The 20,108-nt window shown below is 38.1% G+C and overlaps 1 protein-coding gene across 1 annotated transcript in view; it reads right to left on the bottom strand.

Annotated features, from left to right (window-relative positions):
• The window catches only part of RSF1 (remodeling and spacing factor 1), a gene marked incomplete at both ends in the record, with an annotated part of 138,027 nt that overhangs the window by 78,081 nt on the left and 39,838 nt on the right, over window positions 1-20,108 (bottom strand). Inside the window, 3 exons of the mRNA XM_080707422.1 lie at window positions 912-1,117; window positions 5,219-5,311; window positions 15,815-15,906. Coding sequence (XP_080563548.1) covers window positions 912-1,117; window positions 5,219-5,311; window positions 15,815-15,906 — 391 coding nt within the window. The remainder of the gene's footprint in view (window positions 1-911; window positions 1,118-5,218; window positions 5,312-15,814; window positions 15,907-20,108) is intronic.

Raw genomic sequence — 20,108 nt, 5'->3', positions numbered from 1 at the left:
TGTTTCCAAATAAAACAAAAAAAAAAAAGAGCTTTACTTAAGCCAGAAGACATAAATGGGTTCTCTGTACTTTACAGAACCCATGATTTATTATTTATTTATTTAATTAATTTATGGTGGTGCTGGGGACTGAACCCAGAAGCGTCTTACCTCTGAGCTATACCCCAGCACTATTTTAGTATTTATTTGGAAACAAGGTCTCATTATGTTCATGCAAGCCTCATGAAGTTGTTGAAGCTAGCTTCGAATCTGGGATCCTCCTGTCTCAGCTTCCCAAGTATTGGGATTACAGGCATGCAGCACCACACCCAGCTGTATCCATGATATTTTCAAAACTAAGATGTACTGTGGGAGCTGGATATGGTGGTACATACTTATAATACCAATACTTGGGAGACTGATGAGAAGATCTAGTATTGCAGGCAGGAGGCCAGTCTAAGAAACTCAGGAAGGCCCACTGCAATTTAGTCATACCCAGTTTCAAAATAAAAACTAAGCCGGGCGTGGTGGCGCACACTTGTAATCCCATCCATCGCTTGTTCAAAATAAAAATTGATACAAGGCACAGTGTGCACACCTATAATCCTAGTACTTTGGAGTGAGACAGATGGATCACAGATTTATAGCCAGCCTCAGCAACTTAAAAAAGTCCAGGCTAATTCAGGGAGACCCTGTTTCAAAAAAAAAAAAATTAATAAACAAAAAAAATGGATTGGGGGTATAGCTCAAAAGGAGAATGCCCTGGGGCTGAATCCACAGTATACAAACAAAAAATTAAAAAATGCCCCCCTCTGCTTCAATCTCCGGTAACAACAACAAAAAAAAGTTCCATTCTTGCCTCACAGATCACATCCTAGAAGGTACAAAAGTAAGAAATAAAAACATAAATGTAAGGAGATTCCAATAGATACCTGACAATGCATTTCCATGAAGAACCGTCTTGATCATCTTGTTCTTCTATATACATTCTCACATTATGATCCTGATCCAATTGATACCAGTACATGAGGCCATCTTTGTCTCGACCAATTGGCTGCAGACGCATCGTATCAGCATCCTCCTCATTAATAATATTCTTGAATTTAAGATTGTCATCAAACTGACACTCGCAGAGATACTGAAAAATAGTTATAACGTGGCTTTAAAATCCTAAAGATGTTCCTCATTCATGATAAATATAATACAACCACAGAATTAATTCAGAGGAAAAGCAGACAAAACACACACAGCTCACCCATTTTTTACTATTTCTCCTCACCTTATGTAGACTCTGTTAAAAAAAATTAACTTAAAAACTGAATTACCATGTTAATCTTACATCATTGTATAGGTTTAACAAAACCACTTACACAGAAATCTATTTATTTATTTATTCATTCATTCATTTACTGGTACTGGGGATTGAACCCGAGCTACACTCTCAGCTCTATTTTATTTTTATTTTGAAACAGGGTCTCGCTAGGTTAATGAGACTCTTAACTACTTGCTGAGGCTGTCCTCAAACTTGTGATCCTCCTATCTCAACCTCCCAAGTACTGGGATTATAAGCATAAACCACCACGACCAGCTTTTATCAATTTATATTTCTGCACTAAAAACTCCCAAATTGTCTCGTGGTATAAATTTTTCTTTATACAAATACTCAAGTGAGGTCATAAAATACACTCATTAAACTGATGTGACTATTCTATATTGCTTACATATATCAAAACAACATATTTTGTATATCACAAATAAATACACTTCTCTTTGCTTCATTAATTAGTTAATGACTTAAAAATAAGTGAAGTTTTTTTTTGTGTGTGTGTGTGTGGTTCTGGGGTTCCTGGAAACCCTTCTACCTCCAGGCTACACTTCCAGACCTATTTTTTATATTTTTATTTGGAAACAGGATTTCTTAAGTCAGTGAGGCTGGCTTCGAACCTGCACGATCCTCCTGTCTCCGCCTCCCAAGCATGGGGATTACAAGCGTGTGCCACCATGCCCAGTGTATATATTCCTTCTAAACCTAATCTGTTGATATTTTTATCATGAATGAAAGGCTTAATTTTGTGAAATGCATTTCCTCCATCTATTGATGTAATCGTATGCTTTTTATGTGGTATGTAACCTTTTACATGTGTATGTGATACTGGGGATTGGATTTAGGGGTGCTAAACCTCCGAGCTATACCACCAGCCTTTTTCATTTTTATTTTGAAACAGGGCCTTGCATAGTTGTTGGGGATCTAGCTAAATTACCAAGGCTGAAGCCAGGCATGGTGGCGCACGCTTGTAATCCCAGCATTTGGATCGCGGTTCGAGAACAGCTTCAGCTACTTAGTGAGGCCCTTTGCAACTCAGTGAGACCCTGTTTCAAAATAAAGAATAAAAATCTAGGACTGGGGGTGTAGCTCAAAGGTGGAATGCCCCTGGGTTCCATCCCCAGTACTGCAAAACAAACAAACAAACACACAAAGCTGGCCTCAAACTTGTGATGCTACTGTCTCAGCCTCCCAAGGACTGGGATTACAGGTATGTGCCACACACCTGGCTGGTGTATTATTTTTAGTCTTCTGCACTTGCTGAATGATAATTACATTCCAGGACTGTAGAATAAATTCCACTTGATTGTAGTGAATGATTCTGTTAATATGCTATTGAATTTAATTTGCTGTGTGGTGGTGTGCTAGGGACTGAGCAAAGGGACATCCTACCACTGAGATACAGCTCCAGCCCTATTTTATTTTTTATTTTCAAAGAGCCTCACTAAGTTGTAAGTTGCTAAACTGCTGAGGCTGTCCAACAACCTGCAATCGTACTGTCTCAACCTTCCAAGTGCCAATTACAGGCGTGTACCTCCATATCTAGCTTATTTGCTAATATTTTTTGAAGAATTTTCGTGCCTATGTTCCCTGGCGATAATAATCTTTTATTTTGTTTTCTTGCAGCATCTTTTCCTAATTTTGGTATTAGAGTACTGCTGGTATAATAAAATAGTTTGGGAAGCATTCTCTTCATATTTCTGGATGGTCCTGAGAAGTACTTGTATTAGTTCTATTTTAAATGTTTGGTAGAGAAGCCACCAATTGTAAAGCCATCAAGTCCTAAGCTTTTCTTTGATGAGAGATTTTTGCTTAGTGACTTAATCTCCTTGTTACTGGTCTGTTCAGATTTTCTATTTCTTCATAAATCAATGTTACTACGTCATATGTTTCTAGGAGTTTAGTCATTTCTTCTAGGTTATATTGTTGGCATACAGTTGTGCATAGTAGTCTCTTATGACCCTTTTTATTTTGTACATCAGTTATAATGTCTCTCTTTCTTTTTCTTGGTGGTACTAGGGATTAAACACAGAGGCATTCTACCTCCAAGCTACACCTTAGCCCTATTTTTTTATTTTGAAACATAAAGTCTCACTAAGTTGCTGAGGCTGGTCTCAAACCTGCAATCCTCCCAAGTATGGGGACTATAGGTGTGTACCACTGTACCCACCTTATTTCATTTTTATTTGTATGAGTCTTTTCCTTTTACTTGTATAGCTAAGCAATGGTCAATTTTATCTTTTCTAAAAGCAACCCAGGACTGGGTGTGGTGGTGCAAGTTTGTAATCCCAGTACTTGGGAGGCTGAGACAGGAGGATCACAGGTTTGCACCCAGCACCAGCTACTTATTTAGTGAGACCTTCTGCAATTTTGTGACCTTGTTTTAAAATAAAGAATGAAAACAGCGTGGGGGAGTGTAACTCCAAGGTACAATACCCCTGGGTTGAATCCCCAGTTAAGTGAGTGAGTGAGTGAGTGAGTGAATAAATGTATAAATGAATAAAATAAAAATAACAAAAGCCAACTCTTCTTTTACTGATGTTCTTTTTCTATTTTCTATTTCATTTGTTTCTGGTCTACTCTTTATTTCCTTCTTCCTGCTAACTTTGGGCCTACTGCATTGTTTTTCCTACTTCTTACTCTGGCAGATAATGCATGAAGTTGTGATCAGAGACTCTTTGCCTTTGCTTGTGCCAGGTAGCCCAACAGCTGCTAACCTTTCTTTTTTTTTTTTTTTTGGTCATGTATGTACACACACACACACACACACACACACACACACACACACTCTTTTAAATGCTGGAGAATAAACCCCAGGGATTCTTGCATGCTGGGCAAGTACTCTAAATTCCTTTTGATCAAGCAACTTTACCATCAAAAAATGTATAACACATTCTCACTAACTGTATATATGCCATACATACTACATACATGTATTTATATTTTTAATTGCATATCTATCTCTTTATCAAGAATTATCTACAAAATAGGAATATATGAAGTTATTTCCAAAGCAGCCTAAAACAATTTAACTACCAGTTCTAGGCTTTGTTTTAATCCTCCAACAACAGTATTCCCCAGTCCTTTGGAGCCACAAACTGTTCTGGAGAGAGAAGTCAGCTTATGTGATAATATACTCTGAAATATGAATTTACTATGAGTTTTTATTTTCTTAGGAAAAGTGTATGTACCTTGCAGACTTTCATTTAGGCTGTAAAGGCAATTAACATCTACCAGCAAAAGAAATTACTTTACAGCCATATCCTCTCTCTCTGAAAAAATATACACAATGACATTTTAGAAATCATCATAAAATCCCAAGGTCCCCTGAACAAGGAGCCTCCATCGCAAACCTGTAAATTTTAGAAGTAGTAAAGACTGCATTAAGTTTTTTGCATGGAGTATTCCACCCCCTACTGGGCTACTCTGCTACTAATTAAAAAGTGGTCAGGATGAAAAGAAAGAAAATCAAAACTGAAAATAAGCTTGAGATGACCCATTTTAATCAAATTACATTTTAGTTATGTAAGAGTTTATTAAGTAAAAAATGACATGCCCTTAAACATCTGTAAAACAATACCAAATTACTATTTAAGTAAATTGCTAGAAAATTCACCATCATTTCCAATATATTGTAATTAATCTGAAAGCTGAGAACAGTGAATAAAAGTAATTTAAGGTAATTGTTTGCTCATTTTATTACTGTCCCTACAAGGAGAAATAATTAAACCTCGATATGTTTAGAAGACAATTTTTTAAAACAGTAAAGACAGACATTTTTGTCACTGAAAATAAGAGAAGCAAAAAATCTATTGTCCTCTTCTAACAATAAAATGCCTACTCTTTTATTTTCTAATTTAACCAGAAGCCAAAAGTGAATTTTAATGTAATTGTAACAAATAATGCATTTATTACCTTTAGAAGTGCTAGTTTACACTCAATGCTCATTTCCAGATAGCCCTTCTTCTCCATCTCCCATGCCCAGGTGCTATTAAACTCTTGGCATATCTGTTAGAGAAAAATTAGTATCTTAATATACAAATAAAAGTTTTATTGAGATTGGTAATCTTCCATTATATGCAAAATATTCTTGCTAATACACATTAATAAAGGAAAGAATTTACACCAAACGACAGTCCTATCTAATTCCACCCTAAAATGTATCCCACCTAAATCCTTAAAAAGTTTATTGAGGTTTGAGGACAGTCTCAACAAATAGTGAGGCTCTCATCAACCTAGCAAGACCCTGTTTCCAAATAAAAACTTAAAATATAGCCTCTGAGGATGTAGCTCAGAGGTAGAATGTTCCTGGGTTTAATCCCACATTGAATTTTGTGGCTCAGTGCCACAAAAAAGATTGTAGTTTGATAACTGAATTTAAGGTAAGAAGAAATCTCAAGAGCTGTCTTCTCTGCTGTGAATAACTTCATATACATTTTGTGGGGCACATTTTCCACATTGGAATACTTATTTGATTCTAGCCGGGCATGGTGACGCATGCTTGTAATCCCAGCATTCAGGAGGCTGAGACTGGAGGATCACAGTTCAAGGACAGCTCCAGCTACTTAAGTGAGGCCCTCTGCAACTCAGTGAGACCATGTTTCAAAATAAAATTTAAAAAAAAAAGGGCTGGTGATGTAGCTTGGAGGTAGAATGATTCTATTTCTCCAAATGGCTGGTTACTTAAAGGCAAAGGCAATAGTTTGCTAATGCTTATGCCTGGAACTAAAGCATAGGTTTAAAACACACACCAAACTGTACACATAATTTTTTTTTATTTATTTATTTATTTTTTTTTTTTTTGCGGGTCTGGGGATGGAACCCAGGGGCATTCAACCTCCAAGCTACAACCCTGCCCTGTTTTTTATTCTTAATTTTGAAACAGGGTCTCACTGAGTTGCAGAGGGCCTCACTAAGTAGCTGAGGCTGTCCAAGAACCGCGATCCTCTGGTCTCAGCCTCTCGAATGCTGGGATTATAAGTGTGCGCCACCACGCCCGGCTTTCTGTACACATAATTTTAATCAAGCTTCTCTTCTACTCAATGTCCTACTGTTTGTTGTGTGTTATGGGTAAAGTAAAAATTTCACTAGAGGGCAATTGATAGATTCAAAGTACACTTTAATATACATGCTTCAGGACTCTCCCTACACAAGCATTTCAGGCAAACCAGAGACACTATAGCAGACTGAAGAAAGACAACGCAAATAAACACTCCTCTCCAAAGTCAACACAGCTTGCTCACAGTTTAGCAGCTCCTTCCACACTAGAGGTCAGAGGAAGCTAATAAAGAGAGATTAGTGTGGAGCATGGCCATGAGTTCACGACTTCTCAATGTCAGCTTTTACAGCAATAAAAGGAGAATGGTAATAATACTGATATTAGAGACTACTGAGTGGGCATGAAAAATGATGCAAAATGCCTACCCATTTCATCCTGTTTGCAATTTTCAAGAGCAAAGAGCCAAATGAGGGCAAAGAGAGAAGAACCAATACAAGTCAAGAGATTATTCTGGCACAAAGGTGATTGGTGAGACAGGCGGGCAGGTGAAAAGAAGCAGGCAAGATGGGACGCTTAAGATACCCCCTGGGAACCCAGGAATAAGACCCGGATGGCTCTTCCAGAGGGGTTACGAACCCCTTTCCTATCCTGCACCAGTGTCATCTTTTTATCAACTAGTATCAAAATAATAAACAGGTAAGATAAAATCACAGGTCACTATGAGGATAGAAAAAGAATATAAGGCAAATGGTATTGGCCGAGAACTAAAAGAGGGCCTTCAAAGGCTCACAGGAAGTGCGCCACCACACCTGGCCAGCCTTCCTCCTTTTTTGAAGTGGGTTTTCACTGGATTGTCCTGCCTGGCTTTGAACTCCTAGGCTCAAGTGATCCTCCAGCCTTAGTCTCCAGTGTAGCTGGAGCTACAGACAAGCACCACAGTGCCCTGCTTTCCTAGTATCTCTTCTTCCCAATTGTTTTTCCTTTTTTAATTTTTTCCCTCTTCCTAATTCTTTCTCTCTCTCGCTCCCCCTCCCTCCCTCCCTGTCTTGCGGTACCTGGGATGGAACCCAGGGGCATTCTACCTCCAACCTACACCCCCAGCCCTATTTTTTAGTCTTTTCATTTTAAAACAGGGTCTCACTGAATTGCGAAGAGCCTCGCTAAGTAGTTGAGGCTGTCCTCGAACCGCGATCCTCTGGTCTCCGTCTCCTGAATGCTAGGATTACAAGCATGAGCCACCATGTCAGGCTTACTTTTTATTTCTTATAGTTCTCAGGATAGAACCCAGGGGCCATCTACCTCCAGGGTACATCCAAGACCTATTTTATTTTTTATTTGGAAACAGTTTAGCTAAGTGCTGAGTGCCTCATTGAGTTGTTGAGGCTAGCATTAAACCTGTGATCTCCCTGTCTCAGTCTCCCAAGTACTAGGATTACAAGGGTGTGCTACCATCCTCGGCATTCCTAATTCCGTTGAAGGTCTTCATATGGCTGTCTCTGGGACAGGACAGGAGGAAGAGCGATGGGAAAGCAGAGGTACAGGTGCTGAATTTGTGAAAGCAGATGTCTGTTTATCATTATAGTAGTATTTAGTAGTGGAGATGTCTGAAATTAGTCACAGTATTTAACCAGAGGAGATGGAACCATGAAAGTTCACTGGCAAAGAATTTGTTACTTGCCACGTAAAAGGAATGTCAAGCAAGATAAGGCCAAGACTTACTCAAGCAAGGAGTTAACAGGTCCTAGCAGATTACCTAGTTTAAACTTCAGCTTGCATGGCGTGGTGGCACACGCTTGTAATCCCCACGCTTGGGAGGTGAAACAGGAGGATCACACAGGTTCGAAGCCACCCTCCGCTGGCTTAAGAGACCCTGTTTCCAAATAAAAAATATAAAATAGGTCTGGGAGTGTAGCCTGGATGTACAAGGCCCCTGGGTTCCATCCACATTACCACCAAAAAAAAAAAAAAAAAAAAAAAAAAATCAGCTCATTGGGTTTGTTTATTTATTTATTTGGGGGGCAGTATTGGTGATGGAACCCAGGGGCATTGTACCTCCGAGTTATACCCTTAGCCCTATTTTTTTTTCTTTATTTTGAAATAGGGTCTCACTGAGTTGCAGAAGGTCTCACTAAGTAGTAGCTGAGGCTGTCCACAAACCACGATTCTCCTGTCTCAGCCTTTATTTTGGGAAAGTTAATTCTACCTTGAAAATAAAAAGTCACTAGCCTAGATTCTTAGGTTCTCTTCTATTCTGGAGAATACTGGACAATAATATATGTTAGCAAATGTGAGATATAACACAAGAATAAATGCCCTTAGTTACAATTAGCACCATTCCTTCTTATTTAATTTTTGAAACAGAGTCTCACTAAGTTGCAAAGGGCCTCTATCTTGCTGCAGTGGTCCTCAAACCTGTGACCCTCCTGTCTCAGCCTCCCAAACACTGGGATTACAGGCATGTATCACCACATCCAAATCCAACTGCAGAATATTAATTCATGCCTCCTTACTGCTCAGCTGTATGATCACAGTAACTTCCTGATTAGGAATCCTTACTCCTCTCAATACTTCGTAAATGTGTTACAGGAAGGCTAAGCTGTTGTTAATTTCTAAACAAATTATGCTCATTCTCTAGGTCTCAATTCAGCTGTCTTGGGAAGGCACTAACAGGAGATGATGAATAGCTGCTAATGCTGATGAAACTGATAGTAGTGTTGTCTGTAAGATCTAGGTTTGACAGGAAAGGCCTAGACTGGTAAAGTGCTATGAGCAAACTACCAGATACTTGCTCTGGATTTAAATTTTATTTAAATTATATTCCATTAACTCTAAGGAAAAGAAACAGCTTTCAGGAATATGTATGCACAATGGTAGCACAAGAAAAAGATAAGGATCAAAGAACAAGGAAGATAAAAATTCCATCAGAAATCTGGCTAATGAAGACAAATGAGAAATAAATATAAGTTAAGCGCATGGCAGTCAAAGGAAAAAAAATGACATTGTTTAAGTGATTAACTCATCTAACTTTGATGCATGAAAGATTAAAAGAAGTAGTCAAGCAGAATCTAGCTGGGCATGGAGACAGAGGCCTGTAATCCCAGGGTCTCCAGGGGCTGAGGTAGGAGGATCACAGGTTGCAGACAAGCCTCAGCAATCTAGAAGGGCCCATTTTATCATTTTCTATTTTGAGATAGAATCTTATACTAAGTTACTTACTAAGGCTGGCCTTGAACCTGAGATCCTGCTGTCTCAGTCCTCCAAGTATTGAGATTAAAGGCGTATCTGCAACCAGCTTTTAAAACTAATTTCAAAAAGTCAATTGATTACAAGTATGATAAAATGACAACTCTATCAAAGAGTATATATGATGATCATTAAGGCATAGATGTTTATCTGGTCTATAAAACCTAATTACTTAGTGTAGAAAAATAAATTGATTTTAGGCAACATAGATAAAAGTGCTTTATGAATTAAATTATTATAAACATGTGGTATGCTTTATGAATTAAAACATTACATCACAAGAGCAGTGTGCAAGGCCCTGGGTTTGATCCCCAATACTGGAAAAAAAAGATAAACAAAAAAACTATAAATATATACACTATTATTAAAATATGGAATATATACCAAAACTGATAAGGGAACACTTAAAAAGTCATAAAAAGCACTTCCCAGTTGAAGTTTGAAAAAGATGTGAAAAGAACTAGTGAAATACAAAAGTATTAATTCTGAGTAGTAGGAATATAAACATATTGTTCTTTTTATTTATTTACACCCTTTGCACTTTTTAATGTTAACAACAACCAAAAAGAGGTTGTGGGACTTGGGACGTGGTGGTGCACACCTATAATCCCAGTACTTAGGCGGCTGAGACAGAAGGATCACAGGTTGAAAGCCAGCCTCAGAAATTGAGCAGATTAGCAAGACTTTGTTTCAAAAATAAAAATAAAATAGGGCTGAGGATGTAGCTCAAAGATAGAATTCCCCTGAATTAAATCTCTACTAGCACAAAAATAAGAAAAATAAATAAAAAGGGCTGTGGGAATCCATTCACAACCTCATTCCATTAGTGTTATCACAAGGTCCTCTGAAATGAAGAAATCCGAGAGAGCTAGAGTTGGCTCTCAAATGATGCTGATCCAAGGAGGTGTAAGAGATTCAATTATAAATAGCGCATTGTCTGTCAACTTTATCTTTTCTAACCTCAACCATAGGGACACCTAAATTGAAGGATTGAGATCTTTAAAAAATTTTTGCAGATAACAATAATAACTAAGAGTATCTATGAAATTACTCTTGGAAGACCCCAAGTAGCTATGCATGGTGGCAAACATCATCTATAATCCCAGTACTTGAGAGGCTGAGACAAGAGGATTGCAGCTTCCGGGCCCATGAGCAGTAACTTAGTAAGAACCTGTTTTAAAATTTAAAATAATAAAAATAAATAAAGGACTGGGGGTGTAGCTCAGTAGTAGAGCATCCTTTGGTTCAATCTCCGCTACCATAAAGAAAACTATTTTCAAGCAAGGCATGGTGGCATCCAATAGTAATCCCAACTACTTGGGAGGCTGAGCCTAGAGGACTATAAGTTTGACGCCAGCCTGGGGAACTTAGCAAGACCCTCTCTCAAAATAAAAATAAAAGGGGCTGGAATGTAGCTGAGTGGTATTGTACTCCTGGGTTCAATCCTCAGTAATACAAGAAAGTAAAGACAAAATTTTGTTTTCCATTCAGAAGATAACAGGGTCTCATATATAGAGAACTTAAGGGAGAAAAAAAAAGGGTCATTCTTTCACTTTATTATATATTTTTTGGTGGTACTGGGGGTGGAACCCAGGAGCATTTCACCTCTGAGCTATACTCCTAGCCCTATTTTTTTATTCTTTACTTTTGAAACAAGGTCTCAAGTTGTAGAGGGCCTCATTAAGTAGCTGAGGTTGTCCATAAACCCACAATCCTCCTGTCTCAGCCTCCCAGGTACTGGGATTACAAGCATGCACCACCACACCCAGCTGTTTTTTCACTTTATCACTGTATCTGTGGCAACTAAAGACAAGGAACCAACCTGGAGGCCCCCCACAATAACAAAAGCGCGAGGTGATAGTCTAAAGTAGGACAGAGACAGCAATGATGGAGCACACTGAGCTTAGAGATACTAAGGAGCTAAGTCAATAGGAATGCATAATCGATGAGCTGTGAAGGACAAGAGATGTTTATAATGAGCAGCACGTTCCTTCCTGTGTGTGTGTTTTACTGAGGAATAAACTCAGGGGCATACTACCTCTGTGCTACACCCCCAACTATTTTTTATTTTGAAGCAGGGACTCACTAAGTTGCTGGAGCTGGCTTCCAATTGTGATCCTCCTGTGTCTCAGCCTCCTAAGTACTGGGATTACATGCACGCACCACTACACCCAGCTAGTAGATTCTTATTTTAACGACTGATTGGATGGAAGTACATTTACCAAGCCATGTAAAAATAAACCCTAGTGTATTACAAAACTAACAAACAAACAATTCTAGAAAATTAACAGGTTTATCCCAATTCTGGCTCTCTTTTACTAACTTGGATGCATGGTTAAAAATAAGTATTTCTCTTTGAATCTTAATGCCTTCATCAGTTAAATGAAGAGGGAAGGAAGGTGAGCAAAGTTGGGTGTGGTGGCACATGCCTATAATCCTAGTGCTTGGGAGTCTGAGACAGGAGGATACAGGTTCAAGGACAGCAAGAGCCTGTTTTAAAAAAAAAAAAAGGCTGGGTATATAGCTTAGAGATAGAATTCCCCTGGATTTAATCAGAAGAAAGGAAGGAAGGTTTCTGTGCAGAAATAGATGGATGGATATATTTGGCAAATGAGAATAGATTCAAAGGAATACTTAATTTGGGGTTTGCGTAAGTAGATGAGAATGTTAGTGCTATTTAACCAGGGGGTATCAATCATACTCATCTAAACTATATATCTCAATGGTTTATACCAGTGGTCTGCAAACTATAGTCCAGAGACTGGTTGCTTTGTAAATAAATGGATTGGAACATCACCATATGCAGTTGTATCTCCAGCTATTGTCTGTAACTGCTTTAATAGAAAACTCAAAGTTGAGTGGTTGTGACAGGTTTTAAAGAGCAAAAGCCTAAAATAACTGCTATCTAATGCTTTAGGGGAAAGTCTGCCAACCTCTGGTTTATAGCACCAAACATTTATTTCTAGCCATACTATATAGTGACTATAGGTTGGAACTGTCTGTACTCTATATCATCTTCATCCCAAGATGAGTGGCCTTTACTGACAAAGTACCAGTCCTTGGAGCAAAGAGAAATTTGATCGTGGAAAATATGCAGTGCTCTTAAAGCTTCTGCATCAATGTTCAACACAACAATTTTCCATGCATTTCACTTGCAAACATCAAGTTATACAGTCATGCCTAAATGCACAAGCAGTATGTATCCTCTTCCATATGCAGAGTAACCAAATCTTCCTTAATTCTCCCACACAAATCTATTCTGCCTCTCAATTCCCTTCTTCCTGAGCTTACAGCCACCCAGCTAAAGAGGATATTTTCCAACCTATTTTACAAATAGTGATTGTTCTTCCTAATGGAGGAGTAGAAGAAAGATGTGCAACTTCTAATTTACTTTTTAAAAGTAAATTACTTTAGCCGGGCGTGGTGGCGCACACTTGTAATTCCAGCATTTGGGAGGCTGAGACCAGAGGATCGCGGTTCGCGGACAGCCTCAGCTACTTAGTGAGGCCCTCTGCAACTCAGTGAGACCCTGTTTCAAAATTAAGAATAAAAAATTGGGCGGGGGGTGTAGCTCGGAGGTCAAATGCCTCTGGGTTCCATCCCCAGACCCACAAAAAAAAAAAAAAAAAAAGTAAATTACTTTAAATTTACTTCTTGCTTCCCTCTTGACTTCCTCTTTCCCCAGCCTGCTATTGAAGCACATGCTATCATAAAGAAAAGTAAAATATCCCAAGAGGGAATAATAAAGTGGAAAAAACCTGAGAATTGGAATACCCTCATAGAACAAAGTTGCCTCAAGAATCTAGCCCAATCAGATTACAATAGAAAGTAACAAATTTATTGCTTATTTAAGTGATTATATTTTGGGATCTCTTTGTTATAGTAGTTTAGGCTCTACTCTAGCATAGATTCATCAGCATTTTTTTGAGTAAAAATGTTCAAAATGTAGTTAAGTGTATTGGCCTTAAATTACAAAGATTGAGTATAAAGATATGAATCACTATTATATGGGGTAAAGAGACTGAGCAAACAAAAACTTCCAACGAAGAAAAGCACAATTGCAGATGGCTTCAATGCTGCATTTTAAATTAATAAAGAATTAACATTAGCCATGTGTGGTGGCACATGTCTGTAATGCCAGTTCTTGGGAGGCTAAGACAAAATGGAGACAAGTTTCAGCAAGTTAGTTAGACTCTGTTTCAAAACAAAAAATATAAAGGGATAGGGATGTAGTTCAAAGGTAGAATTCCCCTAAGTTCAATCCCCAGCACTACACACACACACACACACACACACACACACACACACACACACAAACTCAGAAGAAAAAAAATAGCACTAATACTTCACAAAAACTTTTTTTTAAGGTACTATGGATGAAACCCAAGAGCGTTGTACCTCTGAATTACACCCCCAGCCCTATATTTTTTAAGTCTTTTTATTTAGAAACAGGGTCTCACTGAGTTGCAAAGGGTCTCGCTAACTAGCTGAGGCTGTCCACAAACTGCAATCCTGCGGTCTCTGCCTACCGAATGCTGGGATTACAAGTGTGCGCCACCACACCTGGCCCTCACAAACACTTTCTAAGAGAGGGGAAAGCACTCCCCAATTCATTCTATGAGGCCAATAATACCCTAATACCAAAACCAGAGAAGGATATCAGAAGAGACAACTATAAACCAACATATCTTATGACTATTAAAGCAAAAGTTCTAAATGATAAATTAGCAAACCAAATCCAAAAAGACATTCCAAGAATTGTGTACCATGATGAAGTGATGGGAAAATCAAACACCCCTACAAAAACTAGGAATAGAAAGGAACTTCTTCAACTACAAAAACACCACACACAAAAAAACCAGGGGCTTTCTACCTCTGAGTTACACCCCAGCCCTATTTTTTATTCTTTATTTTGAAACAGGGTCTCACTGAGTTGCAAAGGACCTTATTAAGTAGAGGCTGTCCATGAACCATGATCCTCCTGTCTCAACCTCCCAAATGCTAAGATTACAAGTATGCGCCACCACACCTGGCTTCCTAGCCCCATTTTTTAATTCTTTATTTTGAAACAGGGTCTCACTAAGCTGCGGAGGGCCTCACTAAATAGCTGAGACTGTCCTTAAACATGCAATTCTCCTGTCTCAGCCTCCTAAATACTAGGATTACAGGCTTGCAACACCATACCTTGTTTAATGCAATATTTTTGTCTTTTCTTTGTGTGTGTGTGTGTGGGGGGGTACTGGGGATGGAACCCAGGGGCCTCATACCTCTAGGCTACACTCCCAGACCTATTTTGTATTTTATTTGGAAACAGGGTCTCACTAAGTTGCTACGCAATCCTCCTGTCTCAGCCTCCTAAGTACTTCAATGCAATCTTCATACAAGTCCAAACGGGCATTTTTACACAAATTGGCAAACACGTCCTAAAATTCATATGAAAATGCAAGGTACAGAATAAGGAAAAACAATCTTGAAAAGTTGAGCAATTTAAAATTACAAAATTAGCTGGGCATGCGCTAATCCCAATACTTGAGAGGCTGAGGCAGGAGGATTGCAGGTTTGTGGCCAGCCTCAGCAACTTAGTGAGGCCCTCTGCAACGTAGTAAGGTCCTGTTTCAAAATAAAGAATTAAAAATAAGGCTGGGCATGGTGGCACACCCTTGAAATCCCAGAATTCGAGAGGCTGAGGATCACAGGTCACAGACAGTCTCAGCTAGTTAGTGAGGCCCTCCACAACTTAGTGAGACCCTATTTCAAAACTAAAGAATAAAAAAATAGGGCAGGGGGTGTTGCTCAGGTCAAATCCCCTATTTTCCATCCCCAGACCCGCACACACACACACACACACACACACACACACACACACACACACACACACACAGCTGAAGATGTAGCTTGGAGGTAGAATGTCCATGGGTTCCATACCCAGTAACACACACACACACAAAAAAAAAAAAAAAAAAAAAAAGAAAGGAAGGAAGGAAGGAAGGAAGGAAGGAAGGAAGGAAGGAAGGAAAAGGAAAAGAAAAAAAAAAGGACTAGGTGTGTAGCTTGGAGGTAGAATGGTCTTAGGTCCAATCCCCAGTAACCTCCCAGCAAAAAATAAAAAATATGTTAAGTCCTTAGCACCATGTAAGACACAAAAGAGATGTAACAACTCTGACACATGATGTTAGAATGCAAGACTACTGCTTGGTAGCAGTAACAAAGGAGAACCACACATTTATTTATACTGAATAAAGTAACATTTTAGCAACAGAGAAAGTTACCTTGATCAAGTATTTTTCCCATCTGTCTGCTGTAACTGACTTTCCAATCTTCCTCATCAACTTCAAATGAAGCTCCACCAGTTCTTTTGGTACTTAAAAGAAAGAAAGAAATATGCTTTTAGCTAGCAAAATAAAACACTTGTAAAGATTTATTATTTACAAAAGAGAACTTTCTCCAACAACAATACTCTTTCAAAGCAGATGACGTCGATTCATTTTTAGATCTCTGAATCTGAAAAGCCCAAATGAGAATGAGAAGTGACTGAAAGCTCCTTTCTTACAGAGGAGCAGGATATTCATGTTACCTTTCAAACTACCATCAAATAAGAATAAAAGCCAATGTGCCCTACAGACTTCAGTTAAGAGTCATTGCAGGTTCAACCGACTGTACCAAATTCACTGCCACAGTGTATTTGTACATGTGTGGAGAGAGAAGGTATATGTGAGTCTTGTAAATTTTCTGTGCACAAAGAACTGCTCCAAGAAATGAAAGTCCTTTTTTTGTCTGGTACCAGGATTGAACCCAGGTGTATTTCCCCTTTTGAGATATACCACCAACTCTTTTTATTGGAAACAGAGTCTCACTAAGTTGCTGAGGATCTTGGTTAAACTGCTGAGGCTAGTCTACCTGCAATCCTCCTGAAGGAGCCTCCCAAGTACTGAAATTTTAGGTGTATATCCCACCACACCCAGCAGTAAAGTCCATTTAAAAAATAAAAATACCATCAGGCGAGGAATGTAGCTCAGTGTAGAGTGCCTCACATGTATGAGGCCTCGGTTTTACTCCCATTACCATAATTAATTAGTTAATTAATTTAAAAATACTATCAAGTGAAAGCACTTAACTATTTGATTAAAATTTTGAATCTCATTTCTCATACTACAAATTTGAGTTCTTTACTGAGATATTTAGATCAGATATGGATTCAAAGAATTAGAAAGAAATCAAGAATAGAAACTCCAAGTTGGTGAATTAGCTCCTTAGTCTAATGGTTTTCAACATTGTTTTAAGACACTACTCTTACAATGTGTCCCAGATCTCAAGTACTAAACCTCTCTTAACAGCATCACTGTGGATCTTTGCCTGACAACATTTATGAACAGAAATTTTATTTACCAAAGCAGTAGTTCTGTTTTCTACACAATTTTAATTATTAGAAAGTTACCCCTAACTCAAGTAAAAAATCCACCTTCTTACACACTTCCTCCTCTGCTTCCAAAGCTTATTCTCTAATATAAAAGATAACGCTTTTGCCGGGCTGGTGGTGCACGCTTGTAAACCCTGCGCTTGGGAGGCGGAAACAGGAGATCGCGCTGGTTTGGAGCCAGCCTTGCTGGCTTAAGAGACCCTTTTTCCAAATTAAAAAAAAAAAAAAAAATATATATATATATATATATATATATATATATATATATATATATAGGTCTGGGAGTGTAGCCCGGAGGTAGAAGGGCTTCCAGGAACCCCAGTACCACCAAAAAAAAAAAAAAAGATAAAAGATAACGCTTTTATTCCCTCTTCTATAGGAACCTTCAAATATTTGAAGATGGTTATATCTTTTCTTAGAGTGTGTGTGTGTGTGTGTGTGTGTGTGTGTGTGTGTGTGTGACTGATGATGGAACCCAGGGGCACTCTAGCTCAGTTGTGGAATACATGCTAAGCAAGTGAAAAGCCCTGGACTCAATCCCCAGCACCCCCCAAATTTAACACTATAGGTTAATAAATATTAAAATTGCCATACTTTGTATTCCCTTAAGCAGCTATTTACTCAATAGAAATAGTATTCAACTGAAAATGATCTTTATCCGCAATTTCCAGTAAAATAGTCAATTAGCCACATATGGCTACTGAGCACTTAATATGTGGTTAATGAAACTAAAGAACTTTTAATTTTATTATCCTTAATTGATTTAAATTGGAATAGATGCATATGACAAATGGCTATGGTTATAGACAGGGCTGCTATAAAATATCAATCATATTTTAAAATCACATACCATTTTCTAAAACACTTAAGCTCAAAATTTCCTCATTTATCATCTACAACATTTTCTAAATAGTCTCATTTCCAGAACATTAGATAATTATTAACTTCCTTTTAAAGACTTATTTACTAACCAATCTCAAGTCATTTTGGAAAAATATTTTTTGTCCTAGTTGAACTGAGCTCTGTACCTTTTCACATTAGATTTGAAACATAACCTCTTCTTTTATAAGGCCTCAGAAGGCAAAATATTCTAAAGCAGAAAGAAAAGGTGAGGGGTTGTACATGATTTCATGAAGGGTCTACCAAAATGAGGTAGGTATGAAGCAGCAAAAGTGGTAGAATACCAGACCGCACTGCCAATTCAATTACCCAAAACCACTTCATACTTGGCATCTTCTTAGTATCTTCTTAACATGAAGTCCTAAAATACTGCTGCTTCTTACAACTAATTTTAAGTAATCACTTACTTACAATTTTGCTTTTTGTTTTTTGGTGGTACTGGGGTTCCTGGAAACCTTTCTACCTCCGGGCTACACTCCCAGACCTAGTTTATATTTTTTGAAACAGGGTCTCTTAAGCCAGCACGGCTGGCTTCGAACCTGCACGATCCTCCTGTCTCTGCCTCCCAAGTGGGGAGATTACAAGCGTGCGCCACCATGCTTTTTGAATGGAAAAAATTTACAACAGCTTTTAATGGCTAAAGACACTATTCTGGTTGATATGCAATAGTCTTATTTACATTTCCTCTAAACTTATAAGCAGATATACTTGCAGTTATGAAAACAGTTGATTTTATCTGGGCTATTGGCAAAGGAATATTGATTTCAGATACAGTGGCCGAAAGATAAGCTTACAATAAGCTTTTATTACTGCCTAGTTTTTAGAAATTCTGTTGAGGACTAGGCATGATGGGAGAGGTATGTAATCTCAGTACTTGGGAAGCTGAGACACGAGGATTGCAGGTTTGCAGCCAGCCTCAGCTACTTAGTGAGGCCTTGTTTCAAAATAAAGAATAAAAAACAGGGTTGAACCATATAAAGAAAATCATAGGGCGTGGTGGCGCACGCTTGTAATCCCCGCGCTTGGGAGGCAGAGACAGGAGGATCGCGCAAGTTCGAAGCCAGATGCGCACGTTGGCTTAGGAGACCCTGTTTCCAAATCAAAATGTAAAAATAGGTCTGGGAGTGTAGCCCGGAGGTAGAAGGGCTTCCAGAAACCCCAGTACCACTAATAATAATAATAATAATAATAATAATAATAATAATAATAATAAATAAAAACAAAACATTTAAAAAAAAAAAAAAAGAAAAAAGAAAATCATACACCATGACCAGGTAGGGTTAATCCCAGTGATGCAAGGCTGGCTCAACATACGAAAATCAATCCATGTAATTCACCATATAAACAGAACCAAAGACAAAAATCACATGATCATTTCAATAGATGTTGAAAAGCATTTGCTAAAATCCAACATCCATTTATGATAAAAACACTGTAGAGAATTGGAATAGAAGGAACATATCTCAACATCATAAAGGCAATCTACAATAAGCCCACTGCCAACATCATATTAAATGGGGAAAAACTTCAAGAATTCCCTCGAAAAACAGGAACAAGACAAGGATGTCCACTATCACCATTTCTCTTCAATATAGTACTAGAGACTCTAGCCAGAGCAATAAGGCAAAAAAAGGAAATCAAAGGAGTACAAAGAGGAAAGGGTTAACTCAAACTTTCATTATTTGCAAATGATATGATACTATATTTAGAAAACCCAACAAACTCAACCAAAGGCTTATAGAACTGATCAACAAATTCAGCAAAGTGTCTGGATACAAAATCAATCCTAAAAATTCAGAAGCTTTTCTGTACACCAACCATAAATCCACTGAAAAAGAAATTCAGAAAACACTTCCAATCAGGATCTCCGACAAAAAAATAAACTACTTAGGAATAAACTTAACCAAGGAGGTAAAAGATCTCTACAAAGAAAATTATAAAACACTGAAGAAAAAAAATCAAAGAAGATCTTAGACTATGGGAAGATCTTCCATGTTCATGGATAGGCAGAATAAATATCATTAAAATGGCCATCCTTCCAAAAGTGATCTACAGATTCAATACAATGCCCATTAAACTACCAAGATCATTCCTCACAGACATAGAAATATCAGTCCTTATTATTCCAAATAAATAACAAAAAGCCCAGAATAGCCCAAGTAGTTCTCAGCAACAAAAACCATGCAGGAGGAATCACAATACTTGAGTTTCTAACTATACTATGAAACCACTGTAATAAAAGCAGC

Source organism: Muscardinus avellanarius (assembly GCF_963383645.1).
Source record: "Muscardinus avellanarius genome assembly, chromosome: 1".
Classification (NCBI taxonomy): domain Eukaryota; kingdom Metazoa; phylum Chordata; class Mammalia; order Rodentia; family Gliridae; genus Muscardinus; species Muscardinus avellanarius.
Note: the sequence above shows the minus strand (reverse complement) of the source record. Positions and strands in the feature narration are given on the sequence as shown.